Source organism: Bos grunniens, chromosome 13, assembly GCF_055505025.1.
Source record: "Bos grunniens cultivar Pamir isolate PY7600 chromosome 13, Bosgru_T2T1.0, whole genome shotgun sequence".
NCBI classification, from domain to species: Eukaryota; Metazoa; Chordata; class Mammalia; order Artiodactyla; family Bovidae; genus Bos; species Bos grunniens.
In genome coordinates, this window is record NC_141177.1 from 66464629 (window position 1) to 66480092 (window position 15464).

General features: G+C 48.7%; 1 protein-coding gene across 1 annotated transcript in view; it reads right to left on the reverse strand.

Annotated features, from left to right (window-relative positions):
• Positions 1-6388: 6388 nt before the first annotated feature.
• IL2RA (interleukin 2 receptor subunit alpha) overlaps positions 6389-15464 on the reverse strand; it is a 44107-nt gene continuing 35031 nt past the window's right edge. The window contains exons 4-8 of the mRNA XM_086334794.1: positions 14603-14824; positions 13170-13250; positions 12751-12822; positions 11528-11594; positions 6389-7962 (exon numbers count right to left, since the gene is read on the reverse strand). Of these exons, the coding sequence (XP_086190920.1) occupies positions 7938-7962; positions 11528-11594; positions 12751-12822; positions 13170-13250; positions 14603-14824 (467 nt within the window). The 3' untranslated portion in view covers positions 6389-7937. The remainder of the gene's footprint in view (positions 7963-11527; positions 11595-12750; positions 12823-13169; positions 13251-14602; positions 14825-15464) is intronic.

Here is a 15464-nt window from a genome sequence, read left to right on the forward strand (position 1 = left end):
ACAGAGGTGAATTTTTCAGAAAGCATGTTATTGGAGGGGGTTAATATTTGAAGCATACGGTTGGATAGGTTTTGATATGTCCGCACCTGTAAAGCCACAGTCACACAAAAGCCCTTTTAACCCTTACTCTGCCCCTCCCTGCCCATCTTCCATGTCTCCACTTAACATATATAATCTTTCCTCTAGCTTTTAAAAAAATCTTTTAAAATTAGTTAATTAATTTTGACTGTGCTGGGTGTTTGCTGCTGTGGTTGGGCTTTTCTCTAGTTGCGTGCAGCGAGAGGGAGCTACTCTAGTTGGGTGCGCGGGCTTCTCATTGCAGCGGCTTCTCCTGTTGCCAAGCGCAGGCTCCAGGCATACAGGCTTTAGTTGCTCCATGCCATGTGGAATCTTCCCGGATCAGGGATCGAACCCGTGTCCCCTGCATTGGCAGGCAGATTCCTAGCCAGTGGACCACCAGGGAAGTCCTCCTTTTTCTTTTTTAAACAGATGGACTGCAGTTACTGTTAACGTTCTAATGGGTCACCGGCTTTGGTTTTGATCGATTGACCTTTACTCATTGTGAGTCATGTACTCCTGCTTGCTTGCATGGCCCGTACATCCTGACTGGTTTGTGGATTTTATCTAGTTGGCTGCTGGATGTTTTTCTGCATTCCTGTAAACAATCTCGAGCTTAGTTCCAGAGTGCAGTGAAATGCGTGGATACGCTTTGATCCTTTTGGATCTCGCTTTTAAGGTGTGTCAGGAAGGATTTACACAGCTTGTAGCCTGGAGGTTGTTATTCCCCAATGCTGAGGTGTGGCCCCTCTGAGCACTCTACCCAGTGCCTCATGAGTTACGGAATCCAGAGAGCTTTAGGCTGGCTAGTGGGAGCGGGCATTGTCCATGACCTCCCAGGTCTCCAGGCTGGTGGGACCGGGCATTGTCCACGACCTCCCAGGTCTCCAACTGGTGGGACCGGGCACTGTCCACGACCTCCCGGGTCTCAGGCTGGTGGGAGCGGGCACTGTCCGTGACCTCTCGTGTGCTGAGTGTTGCCGCCCCACTTCCTCAGGGGGCCCTTTTCCTGGCCTGAGCAGTCCCTCACACACAGCCGATGGCCGGCACTCCCGTGAGAGGAAGGGCCGTGGCGCAGTCTCTCCAGAACCTGCTGGTCTCCGAGTCCTCTCAGTGCTGCTGTCTCCTGGGTCCTCTTCCCTGTGAACCATGAGGCCTGGGCTCTCTCTGGACACTCAGCTGCATCTCCTCCCCATGCCTGGCCTGAAATGTAACTCGTAAGCTGGGCCAGCGTAGGCTCTCCTGTCTGTTTCTCACCCCTCAGGGATCGGTATCCTTCACTGCAGCACATCCGACGTCTTGAAAACCATTGTTGGGCTTCCCTGGTGGTCCAGTGGTTAAGACTTTGCCTTCCAGAGCAGTGGGTGTAGGTTCGGTCCCTGGTCGGGAAGCTAAGATCCCACATGCCTCAGGGACAAAAAAGATAAACAAGAGATGCGGTATGATAACAAATTCAATAAACACTTTTAAATGGTCCACATTTTTTTAAAAAAGTCTTTAAAAAAATCTTGTTATCTCATTTTGTTGTCTCCCATTTTTGGTTGTTTCAGGCATGAGGGTAAATTCAGTTCCTATTTCCCCATCTTAGCCTGAAATGGAAACCTAAGCAGAGCTTATTTAATACAAGGATCTGGTTGCATTAAATAAACTAAAGGAGCAAAGTAGGAAAGGTTTTTATTTCAGGAAGCAAAATGTTAGTCACTTAGTCCGTCACGTCCGACTCTTTGCAACCCCATGGACTGTAGCCCACCAGGCTCCTCTTTCATGGAATTCTCCAGGCAAGAATACTGGGGTGGGTTGCCATTCCCTTCTCCAGGGGATCTTCCTGACCCAGGTATTGAACCCAGGTCTCCCACATTGCAGGCAGATTCAAGGTCTGAGCCACTCCAGGGAAGCCATCAGGAACACAGGGAAGAGGTGGGATTACATAAGCAGACTTTCGGCTGATTCTGACGGAAACTGTTGCTGCGGTTGAAATAAGTGCTGCTGTAATTGCAGAACTGTTTTGGAGCCTGTAATGGCAGTCAACCACTGCTGACTGTACCGGGGCCGCCAAAGGCTGTTGGAGCCCACAGCCACCTCTCGCTGACGGAGAGGCCACAAGAAGCTGAAAGGAAGGATTATGGCTTCTCTTTCTTCATCGGCCTTCCAAACTCTTCCTTGGACTTCCCGAAGGCCACCTAGCCCACAGCCAGGGCAGGAGCAAGTGGGAAGCTGCAAAGACACAGCCCCTCACAGCAGAGACCCGGGCGTGCAAGGACAGAAGTCATCACCTATCTGCGGCTGCATCTTCTACTCCCTTGCTGATGAGCGGTGTTTACTTTCTCAGTTAATCACGTGGCTGTGAAGCACTCCACTGAAGATTTCAGATAGTTTATAACTTCTCATATTGGGGTCTATTCTTTCAAGGTAATCTAAAGGACTTAAGCCAGATTCTCTCTTCCGACTCTACTAATGGAAATTAGTAGCCGTCCGTCTTGCCTGACTGCTTGAAGGTAGTTCTTAGCCTATTTTTTTCCAGATGGTATACTCTGTTATCCTACCCTCGTAGCATTAGGATAACTTATGTAAGTAGGATAATTTACTACTGTAGAAAGAAACTGTAGAAAGAAAAAGATGTACATTTTGCACTGCACTCTTTCACAGGAGGAATGGAGTAACAAGGGGATTGGCTCTGCAAATCTCAGCCCTCCCTCTTTCTGATTCCTAGCTTAGCCAGAAAGGACTGTCTGCCTGGAACATCCCCATGTGAGCCCACATTTTTGGAAAGCCTTCAGGGACACTGCAGACTAACTACAGTCATTCTCTGAAGATTAGTAAGGAAGTAGTCAAATGAGTACGGAGTGTCAATGCTGTTTCCTTGGATGTACTTGTTTACCTCCTGGAGGGAGAAATTTTTTAGATAATATTTATGAACAGCAAACATGTACTTACTTGAAAGTCTGTTTAAATGTTGCACGATCATTCTTGTCTCATTTCCCACTGAAAATATTTGGATACTGATAAGACCATATCAGCCAAATTTAGGGGCGTGGCATGTCTGTCTCTGATATTGGTAGGGGTGGATGTTGTGGGGTGTTGATATAGCTGTTCTAACAAGGGCAGGCATCACAATGGCCTAAAAAGGAGAGTATTCCTTTCTTTCTTTTTGGCAGTTATGACTGTTAAAAGGGCTTCCCATGTGGCTCAGTGGTAAAGAATCTGCCTACCAATGCAGGAGATGCAAGAGAAACTGTTATAAATGTTACATCTGCATTTTATTTTTCAAAAATTTTATTTTATATTTGAGCATAATTGATTAACAGTGTTGCATACGTTTCAGATGTACAGAAAGTAATTCAGTTATACATATACATGTATCTATTCTTTTTCAAACTCTTTTCCCATTTAGATTGTTACAGAGTATTGTGTAGAGTCCCCTATGCTATGTAGTAGGTCCTTGTTGATCGATCTTATATACAGTAGTGTGAACATGTCCATTCCAAACTCCCAATCTGCCCCCAGGGGAGGTTATTTCTGTCTCACATCCAGTACAAGTATAAGCAGTCCCGGCATGGCCCGGCCATGCCAGACATCCTGGCTCCTTTGGTGTTGTTTCCGTTTTGATCCCACTCCTGGTCTGACTCCCACCACCAAGGCCATCTGCCGGCCAGCGGAGGAGGTGAAGGAGGGGCGGGACATACCAGTTCTCTTCAAGGGCGCATCCTAGAGACTGCTTGCTTTACCACACTCACGTCTCCTGGGGCAGAGCTTAGTCACAGGACGCACTGAAGCCCAAGGGAGGCTGGCAAATGTAATCCTCAGCTGGGAGAGGACCGTGTCCCCCTAAAACCTGGGGCTAAGGGAAAGATGGATTTAGGGAGTCACACAGCAATCTCTGTTAGAATGACTTATCTTCCACGGTTGTTTTAAATTCCCAACCTGGTAATCCCAGCATCTCTGCCATGTCTGTGTTTGGTTCTGACGCTGGCTCTGTCTATTCAAACTGTACTTTCTGCCTTTTAGCTTGCCTTGTAATTTATTTTTTTTCTCCACTGCTTGTCTTGTGGGATCTTAGTTCTCTGACCAGGGATCGAACCAGGGCCCTTAGCAGGGAAAGCATTGAGTCTTCACTACTGAACCACCAGGGAATTCCCTAGCATGCTTGCACTTTTCTGTTGAGAGCTGGATATGATGTCCCAGGTAGCAGGAGCTGAGGTGAGTAGGCCTTTGGTGGGAGGCTTTGTATGTTGATGTAGGAATTAGGCTGTGTTTAATGCTTACAATGCCTGGGATGTCAGAGGGTGAAACTGCCTGTGGTGTAGTTGTTTTTTCCCCCTGATTTTCCCTGGGTTTTCTCTAGGTTTCCCTTCAGATTTTTTCTTAAATGGGGTCTGAGACATGCCCGTCTTTGGGCTGTTTTGTGATTGTTTAGTCACTCAGTCATGTCCGCGTGCTCTATGTAGCCCACCAGGCTCCTCTGTCCATGGAGATTCTCCAGGCAAGAATGCTGGGGTGGGTAGCCATTCCCTTCTCCAGCAGATCTTCCCTACAGTCTCTTACAGTCCTGCATTGGCAGGCGGGGTCTTTAGCACTGCATCACCTGAGAAGATTTACTACCCTGTACCCGTTAAGCAACCACTCATGCCAGCCCTGGTGAGCAGTAGTTTGCTTCAGTCTCCTTGGAGCTGCCTCTTCTGGACATTTTGTACAAAGGGAATCACACAGCACGTGACATTTTATGTCTGGCCTTCTCCACTTAGCGTCATGTTCTTTAGGCTCATCTACATGGCAGCCTTTCTTGAAGGCCTCATTCCTTTCTGTGCCTGAGCCGTATTGCAGTGTGCGGAGAGACCACGGTTTGCTTACCCACTCATCCACTGGGGGGCGTTTGGGTTGTTTCCATCTCTTGAGTGTTTGGCTGAGATGCTGTTATAAATAGTCTTATACCAGTTTCTGTGTGCACATGGGTTTTCTTCACCCCTGGGTAATATACCCAGGAGTGAAACTGCTGAGCCATGTGGTCATTCCATGTTTAACTTTTTCAGAAACTACTACCACCATGGCGGCACGATTTGGCATTCCCACCAGCAATGTATGAGGGTTCCTATTTCTCCATATTCTTGTCAACATTTGTTATTTCTTTTCTTTTCTCCTTAAAGTCGTCTTACTGGGTAGAACCATCTCACTGTGGTTTTGATTTGCATTTCTTTTTTAAAAAATTTTTATTGAAATATAGTTGATTTACAATGTTCTGTTAGTTTCAAGTATATATATATATATATAAATGTTCTTCTTTTACATTCTCTTCCATTATAGGTTATTATAAGATTTTTGAGTAGAGTCCTCTGTGCCATACAGTAGGTCCTTGTTAATTATTTTTCTATATAGTAGTATTTATATGTTAATCCCAAACTCCTAATTTATCCCTCCCCACTTCCCCTTTGGTAACCATAAGTTTGTTTTCTATGTCTGTCATATAAAACAGTATGTCAAAACATATTGTTTTATTAATAAGATCACTCGTATCTTTTTAGACTCCACGTATGAGTGATATCATACAATATTTGTCTCTCTCAGTCGGACTTACTTTGCTTAGTATGATCATCTCTAGATCTATCCATGTTGCTCAAAATGGCATCATTTCATTATTTTTACGGCTGAGTAATATTCCATTGCACACAGGTGTGTGCATGCCCATGTGTGTGTGTACACATACGTACCTGATTTGCCTTGCTGAAATGACCAGTGAGGGTGTGCTTGTTAACTGTCAGGACCTCTGTATGTTATTACAAGTATTGAGGGCTCCCAAAACTTTTTGTTTATATAGTTACATCTAGTGATACTTAGCATACTTAGATGCTAAAACACCAAGAAATTTTTAAAATATTATTCATTAATTCTTCCATCAACAATAGTGATAAACTCATTTTATGTTAACACCAGAGCGATGACATCATCATGTATCATGTAGTTTCTGGAAAACCCCACCACGCACTCGTAAGGGAGTAAGAACGAGAAGGCAAATCACATCTTACTCACAGTTGACCCTTGAACAGCCCAGGAGTTGGGAGCAATGACCCTCTCTGTGCAGTAAAAAAATCCACGTTATAGTTGGTTCCTCATACCCACGGTTTCTACATATCCCTGGTTCTGCATCTACAGATTCAACCAACCTCGGATTGAATAGCACGCAGGATTTACTGTTGACGAAAATCCACATGTAAGCGGACCCACGCGGTTCAAACCCATGCTCTTCAAGGGTCACCTGTATTATGAAAAAATTTTGATCTCACAGACTCCCCCCCACAAAATGAATAATGATAATCCAGTTTTACTCAAGTCAGATAAATAAGGTTAAAAACATTTTACTCACTTTCCCAGAAAACATACATGTCAGGGAACGCTGATGATGGACTCTGATTGTACTTGGTTGGTCACAGAAAGAACAGAAAAGCTCTTTTTAACCTGGATATAGACCTGCTAATACCTGTGCATTTTTTGGTAACACTTTCCTGCCCTCTCAGAAATGAAAACTGGCTGCTGATTTAAATTTTTCATTAATCTCCTTCATCATGTGATTTTGTTCAGCCAGGACATCTGTCAACTGATTGAGAATTGATATCTTGGGCAAGAGTTTGAACTTGCACTGAAATCTCAACCCCCAAGGTTGGCTTTTCCATTGGGGGTTGAGGGTCAGCAGGTATGGAGAGGTATAAACACGATGATTCTCAAAATGTGGTCCCGGGTTGGCATCCCATGTAACCTATTAGACATATGGATTCTCAAGCCCCACCCCAGACCTGCTGACTCAGAAACTTTGGAGATGGGCCCAGGCTTCTAGATCTCACCAAGTTCTCCAGGCAATTTTAATTTGCTCACAGTGTGAGGGTCACTTATGTGACCTCGTCCGTAATTACATGCGCTCCCCTGCCCCCATCCTTCTTTCTTTCTTTCCTCCCATAAACATTAGATGTACTGCTCCCTTATCAGTGTTTTTATGACACCTCTTTGCAAATGTACACATTTGCACACTGTGTGTCTGTCTGTAAACATCAGATTTGTGGTAGCCGAATGTGGAGCATCATTTATAGCAATCCCAGAGGAAAAGCTCTTAGAACAGCCAGTCACAAACAGCTGAAGCTAAATGTTAAGGATAACCCACTACGTGGACCCAGCTTCTCCCCCTTCTCCTGGCATTAACTCCAGTGAAATCCTTTCAAACTCTGAAGCTCAACAGTTCCATGGGTTTGCTTGCTGTCTTCTGCGGTCACCCAAAGACTGCTCCCCCAGGGAATCTGTTCTTTAGAAATTCAAACTGTAAGGTTCAGTAAAGGGGGCTAGCTTGGAGGACTGGGCTAAGGTCAAAAGGATTCCTTTGGGGGCATATGAGCAGGAGAGTGGGCTGGTCAACCAGAGGCTTGGAAAGGACTTATGTGGATCCAGGGACAAAGTCCACTCACCTGGGCAGAGAGCACGTGTGTCTATTTACATCAGTGTTAGGGCTTTCCTTGGGATTTCTAACCTGGGAAGTCGGGATGCTCTTAGCATGAAACTACTCTTCTTTATACTCTACATGGTGTGGAGAGAGCTCCATGCTACTTGTGGTCTAGTGAACGCATATACATGGAAACAGGAGCAAGAGTTCTGGTTGTCTCTCCCCGTTCCTCCAGCGACCTTGGACTTGCTGCCTAGACGCAGATCCACCTCAAGGGCTGATACCACAGGGCTGGCTTCACGATGGGGTTGCAGCTGCCCGGTGTTCTGTTCTGTGACTTCAGAGCTTTCCAGAGCCCACCGGATCAGGAAAGGCCTCTTGGATGAGTGTTTAGCTTCTTTGATTTTGATTGCGGTCCATGACATCTGTGGGCTGTTCTTGACTTCTTCTGGCCCTTGGTTTTCTAGATTGTCCTTCTGTTCTTCTTCCTGTGGTGATACAAGTCGTAGTCATGGGTGGAATGCTGCACCAACACCAATATGATCTCACTGAACTGATGTGGGTTGAGCATCCCAAGCCCCACTGACCCGCTAACTTCAAGTCCCACCTCAGGATACCCTGACCATCCCACTGATCATCCCTCTAGAAGTCAAGACCGGCAGCCCCGTGGTCCTCACGGGGACGTGACCCAGTCATCGTGCAGCCTGTGGGGCTGAAGATGAGCCCGAGGTCTGGCGGATTACAGGTGGGGGAGCTGCTGGGTCTTGGGGAGGGGCTGAAAGGTGGGCTGTGCTCGGGGGCTGCTCCTCACGGGGTGCACATCCTCACTCTGCATTTTGTCCCAGTAGGTGGTGATGACAGTCCCTGGGGAGTGGGTACCTGCCGCATCTCAAGTCGACCCTCCTCCTTCACACTCACTTCCAATCAGCCACCAGACTCTGCTAACCTGACTCCTTTATGTGTCTCTCCATTCTTTTCCTCTGGTTTAGCTGATGCCCCCAACCTGGTCCAGCCTCTCCTCGTCCCCTGGGTGGATTTATTCCGGCATAAATATCAAACTGCCACCACTATTACCACCCTCAATCCAGCCTTTCTGGTGGCCGGACCATTCAAATGCCGAGGCTACCATTTACCACATCAGCCAGCTTCTGTGGCTGCTGTTGCCCTCAGGATGGGCCTGAGTTCCCCAGTCTGGCCTGATCTTCCAGGACGTGGTCTCTGGCCATCACACGTCGGGGCACTGTGACCACTGCCCCGTGCACTTTACCCCTCAGTGCGGAGAACTGCCAGACCCTCGCAGATGGCCTCCTGCCCTTTAGGACGCTTCCCTTCTCCTCCTGTGCCTCTGCCTTGCAGCTGCTCCTGCTGTTCTTCACCTGTCTGCCCGTGTCAGCTCTGAAAGCCTGTTGGGCGCCCCCCAACAGGATGGTCTGTGTCATTTCTCTCTTCATTCTCTGTAACGCCTCAGTCTTAGGCTTTCACAAATTGCATTTCAAGTCTCTCTCTTTTATTTTCTCTTCTCTTTGACTGGTCTATAAGCTCCTGAGAGCAGAGGCCCTTCTTAATCATCCTGAGGCCCCTACCAAGTGCCTTGTACACAGGAGATAGTCTCTGAGTCCTTTTAAAATCGAAAGATAATTGGCAATGAACACTGTGGACGTTTAAGGTGTAGTGTGTTGATTTGATACATTTATGTGTTGTGACATAATAGCCACGTTGCTGTTAAGCTAACACTTCCATCACATCACGTGGTTGTCATTTCTTTTTTGGTGGTGAGACTATTCAAGAGCTAGTCTCTTAGCAGCTCTAAAGTATATAGATACACTGCTGTTGCTTGTAGTCACCTAAGCTGCTGCGTCAGATTCCCCAGAACTTGGCCATTTCCTAACTGCAAGTGTGTGCCCTCTGACCCACATCTACACAGGAGCTGTTCTATAAAACTTTTTGGGAGTAGAAGACAATAGCTGCAGAAAAGGAAAAATCATAGCACAGCTAGCTGTGCCAAGGGGATTTCCTGAATTGAAAACTGCTAGTTTCTAGCCAGGACTGTGCTGTAAGAACTTTCTGTGAAGATGGGAGTGTTTCATATCTGTGTTGTCCAACGAGGTGGCCACATGTGGCTATCAAACACCTGAAATGTGGCTACTGCCACGTGTAAACCGAACTTTTAATCATATTTAACTTATTTAAGTTTAAGCTGAAGTATCCGCACGAGGCTAGTGGCAACCCTGTCAGACAGCTCTCAGCAGCATCTGGTTACCTCCTACCTGGCTAAGAGCTCCCATGGGGTGAGGCTGCAGGAACTGGCATGCAGGCAAATGCTTAACAACCAGCTCTCGGAAACCGTCTGCTCACCTCCGTGGTGTAAAAACCCCCACCACACCCAGTATCAATATGTGCTGCATACAGAGCTGGGGAGAGAGGCACAATGTAAAGTCATTATCTAGGCAGTGTTTCCTCAACACAGGTACACAGATGCAAACAACCCTGAGAATAAAGTAGTCAAAGGCAATAAAATAATTAGAAAGTGATTAATTTTGAATATTTATTGACTTTGTACTAAACTTATTTAATTGTAAGCTTAATATTTTAGTTTTTAATAATGGCTAAACTTAAAAGCAGATTGCAAAACTCCAGAACACCTAACTTTTGGCTTTCAGGAGCCTTTGTAAGCCAGCTCCATCTCATCACCAACTCCTAGTTCAGTTCAGTAGCTCAGTTGTGTCCGATTCTTCGCATGGACTGCACCACACCAGGCTTCCCTGTCCATCACCAACTCCCAGAGCCCACTCAAACCCATGTCTATTGCCTCTGTGACACCATCCAACCATCTCATCCTCTGTTGTCCCCTTCTCCTCCCACCTTCAATCTTTCCCAGCATCAGTGTCTTTTCAAATGAGTCAGTTCTTTGCATCAGGTGGCCAAGGTATTTGAGTTTCAGCATCAGTCCTTTCAATGAATATTCAGGACTGATTTCCTTTAGATTGACTGGTTGGATCTCCTTGCAGTCCAAGGGACTCTCAAGAGTCTAACACCACAGTTCAAAAGCATCAATCCTTCCGTGCTCAGCTTTCTTTATAGTCCAACTCTCACATCCATACATTACTACTGGAAAAACCACAGCCTTGACTAGACAGACCTTTGTTGGCAAAGTAATGTCTCTGCTTTTTAATGTGCTGTCTAGTTTGGTCATAGCTTTCCTTCCAAGGAGCAAGCGTCTTTTAATTTCATGGCTGCAGTCACCATCTTCAGTGATTTTGGAGCCCCCCAAATTAAAGTCTATCACTGTTTGCATTGTTTCCCTATCTATTTGCCATGAAGTGATGGGACCGGCTGCCACGATCTTATTTTTCTGAATGCTGCTGCTGCTGCTGCTAAGTCGCTTCAGTCCTGTCCGATTCTGTGTGACTCCATAGACGGCAGCCCAGGATTCTCCAGGCAAGAATACTGGAGTGGGTTGCCATTTCCTTCTCCAATGCATGAAAGTGAAAAGTGAAAGTGAAGTCGCTTAGTTGTGTCCGACTCTTAGCGACCCCATGGACTGCAGCCTACCAGGCTCCTCCGTCCATGGGATTTTCCAGGCAAGAGTACTGGAGTGGGGTGCCATTGCCTTCTGAATGCTACCAATTGCTTAAAAAAAAAAGAAAAGAAAGTAGTATTTCATTTGGCCACAAGAGGGCGCTCTCAGATGACATTGGATTCTAAGAAGGCTTTTGTTGGCTTAGTCGGTAAAGAATCTGACTGAAATGCAGGAGACCTGGGTCTGATCCCTGGGTCAGAAAGATCCCCTGAAGTAGGGAATGGCAACCAACCCTGTATTGCCACAATACAGGCAACCCAGTATTCTTGCCTGGAGAATCCCATGGACAGAGGAGCCTGGCAGGCTACAGTCCATGGGGTCGCAAAGAGTGGAACGCGACTGAGTGACTAACACTTGGAACAGCTCTCTGGGTCAGTCTGAGGTGTCTGTTCCCGTCTCCCAGAAGACTGCAGTTCTGGGCGTCTGGGGGACTCACACAGTGTCAGGCAGTTCTCTGTTTCACAACTACTCACCATTTCCGCTGCCAGGTGAGGCAGCTCAGGAGGAGGATGCTGGCGAGCAGGAGGGTGCAGCCGGCCACTGTGGACAGAGAAGCAGGTCAGGGAGGCGGCCCCGGGGCTGAGAGAGCCCCTTCCCGCGTGTCGGTGCCCCCAGCCCTCCACACCCAGCTCAGTGCTTCTGGGGAGGTGAGCGCCGCGGTCTCCGCAGCCCCTTTTCAGAACGCAGCTCCCTCCTGGCCAGGCTTCCCTGGAGGCTGCAGGACCAGGACCTGGGGGTATGGATCAGAAGGGCCCCAACCTTTCCCAAGGGGGCTCCCCTCCTTCTCAGGGAGCAGCTGACAGGCACCCTCTTCAGAGAGGGTCAGAGGCCCAGCCTCAGTTAAAGAGAACTTGAGTGAGGCCCGCAAGGGGTGAAAGAAATGTTGAAACATCAAGATGAGTATAAAGGTAAGTGATAAACACTTGGCACCTCCTGAAAGCATCTCTGTTTCCCATACTCTTTCCTTTGCCCTGGAGCTGGCGGTCATCCATCCAGCCATCCATCTATCGGTCTCAGACGTGCCTCAAAGCCTGTTTTTCTCCCTTCATCCGCCCCGTAAGATATAATTGACCTGTAACAGGCTGTAATTTTAAGGTGTGCACTTTTATTGCAAAATATATTGTAATTACTATTTCTCTTCTGTGCCAAGAACATTGAAGATTTACTGTTAGCAGCTTTCAAGTCCTCGACACAGCATCGTTGCTGTGATCCCCACACCCTGACTGTCCCAGACCGACTCCTCTGCTGATGAAGTCCGTGCCCTTTGTCACCCGTTTCTCTTTGCCTCACCCCCAGGCCCTGGTCACCAGCATTCTACTCGAAGAGCTCCGTTTTGGTGTTTTGGGGTTTTTTTTGTTTCCCTCAAAGCCTGTTTCTGGCTCCCACCAGAAGGCAGCGGGAGTGGTCTTGGTGTGTTTTTTTCTCTCCTGCGCTGGGCACGCCACCTCCCTCCACTCACATGCAGGTGCTGGGTGTTTGTCCTCTGGGAGCTGGTCAGGAGGCTCTGGTTGAGGCTGGTTGGAGACCTCACTGCTGACTCACCACAGCCGTGCCTGTGACTCTGAGTCACGTTGTGCGCTGGATTCGTCTTTGAGTTTATATATCATATAGTGTAAAGAGTTCATTTAGACTAACTCACCAAGCAGCTCACCACCCACCAAGCAAATGTGTAGGTTTCTGTTGGGTCACTACCCACCTGCAATCTGGTACTCAGTGGTAAATATGAACGTATCCAGCGTTGCAATCTCATCTGTGGGCTTCTGGAAATCTGCAAGAGAGGGGGAGGAGCTTGTGGATGCTGGCTGTGGGGCTGCCTGGGGCTGTGAGAGTCCAGGCTTCTGGAGGCAGGGGACTCGGAGGCCGCTGGAGACCTGCGAGAGGCCAGGGGAGCCCTGGCCCAACTTCTGAACATCTCGTTCTTCTGCCTCGAGCTGCTGCCCTCCAACTTGCTTATCTTCTGACACTGGCAACACTGACCGTGTTTGAGGCCTGGGAGGTCGTGTGCAGATGTGGGACCGTCTCTAGCACCAGGGGGCAACTCCCAGGACAGCTCTTCCCTCTCCTGCCTCGCAGTTTAATAGCCAGGCTTTTGTCTTCCAAGAATGCCAGCCGTACCTGTGGTCCCTGCCATCCTGGTTGGTAAGAAAGTTCCACTCCCAGGGGGAGCTTCCGTGCTCTCCTGAGGCTCTGCGTCATCTGGAGGAGAGAAGAAGGATGCTTGTGGGGCAGAGGTGAGGAGTGGGATTCTGGGGTCTCCCACCCACCCCCTCCGCCTCCTCAGCTGACCCCAGACATGGTAGCTGAGGTGTGTCTCGGCTTTGCGGTCCCCATCAGGGTCACAGTGAAGTGGCTCAGTGACCCCAGCAGAGCGGGAGGGAGGGACCTGTGACCCTGACTCTGGCTCTCCTTGGAGCTCTGAGCAGCTTTCTCCCCAAACTTCCTACTCAGCTCTGGTTGCTGTCTGCAGCTTGGAATTGGGTCATCCTAATACAAATTCCATCAAACCATTAAGCAAAGTGTGTGCGTGCTAAGTCGCTTCAGTCTTGTCTGACTCTTTGCGACCCTCTGGATTGTAGCCCATCAGGCTCCTCTGTCCATGGGATTCTCCAGGCCAGAATCCTGGAGTGTGTTGCCATTTCCTTCTCCGGGGATCTTCCCAACACAGGGATCGAACCTCTTATGTCTCCTGCATTGGCAGGTGAGAGTTCTTTACCACTAGGGCCACCTGGGAAGCCTATTAAAGTAGAAATGCCCAAAAGGAGAGCTTTTCTTTGTGACAGATTCCCCATTGCTCGTGGACACGCCTGGTGGGCAGTGTGACTCATGGGGGGGTGGCGGGCTATGGGAAAGAAACACAGCACCCCAACAAGAAGATCCAAGAGGGAGGTGTGGGGCCTGGGCAATGGGGGCGAGCAAAGAAACCACCGACAGTTAGGGCCCAATGGGGGGCCTTTTGATTGTAGATATGGTAATACGATTTGAGGACAAAAGTAGCAGAAGAACTCAACGTAGGTGGCGTGTCCGTGTGTGTGAACGAGCACACAAGCATGTGCCTGTGTGTCTGTGCTTGAAAAGTCCCTGCCCTGCACGTCTGCACTTTGGCAAAGCTCAGGTGGGACTCACATAAGAAGGGGGGTGGCTTTCTCCTGGTATAGAAGGAGGCTGGATTTACATCACGTATCAGCAAGTTGGAAACATATGCAGGGCAGGTGGACTTTCCCTTTTGAATGAGGAAGTCTTGGTAGCTTAGAAGCAGAGGGGGAATTTCAGGATCAGCTAGAAACGCCGTGTGGGGGTGGGGGGGCCCTCTGGAAGATGCCTGTCTTCCTCTTTCAGATCCTGCTCTTTATCCCCATCAGGAAATGGGGGACCCCAGGGCATGGAGACCTTACAGTTCATCTCATCCGTTTTCTAGAGTAAGAACAAACCGAGGCCCCAGGAGAGGGAGCGGCTCGCCCAGGACCACATGGCGGGTGGGTCAGGGAGCCCCGCCGGGCCCGCCTCAGGGGAGCAGCCAGGCGGCGGGCCCTGGGCCCGAGCACCTCTACCTGAAGCCTGACCGTGCTCCCCTTCACGTATGCACTTGAGCCTGGGCCTGGTCCACCTCAGCTCCCCGTTGATCATCATGCAGGTGCTTTCAGCAGGACCGGTCTGTAGGGCCCTGAATCCCTGGGCGCACTGGTAATGAACCGTCTGCCCCAGCGTGAAATGGTAGACTCTCTTTAAAGGTTCACGTTCGTGTTCCCATGGTGGCGGTTCCTCACAGTGACCTGGACGAGGGGAAGGGAATTCCAGAGGCAAGTTGAGGAGATGCTGTGAGTCCAGGCTGCCTCTTCCTAGAGACCAGACCACAGTCCTTCTTCTCTTCTTTGGCCCCTCCTCCACCCCTCCCCCCGCTTTCTTCCAATAAGTATTGGTAACATCTATTTGTTAGGGCCTTTGCTAGGCACTTTGTGAAAGGCATGAAGACCCAGTCCCCCTTCCCTGCAGTGAGCAGACAGTGGGTCAGGGAAGGAGCCTCTGCAGGGAGAACGTGGGGAGCATGACACAGGTGCTCGCTCTGGGAACGCAGAGAAACGAGCTTCTGCTGACAGGGAGAGATCTGCTCAGTGGACAGGCGTGCGAACAGTGGTTTCAGCTTAGGGTTAAGGGCAGGCTCCAGCCAGTCTGGGCCGAGGAGATGTGGAGACCACCTAGATCTCGACTGCTAAGTGAGGAAGCACATTCTCAAGTGGTCGTCTTGGAGCCACGGAGAAGTACTTGGGACAAATCCAAAGCTGGGAGGAGGGAAGCACCAAGACAATCTTAGAGAAATGGAGCCTGGTCCCTGATCAAGCCATGCCTGAAGCTTGCCCTTTTAAGGCCTCTGAAAATTCCCATATCCAGTAACTTTCCCCTCATCCAACTAAA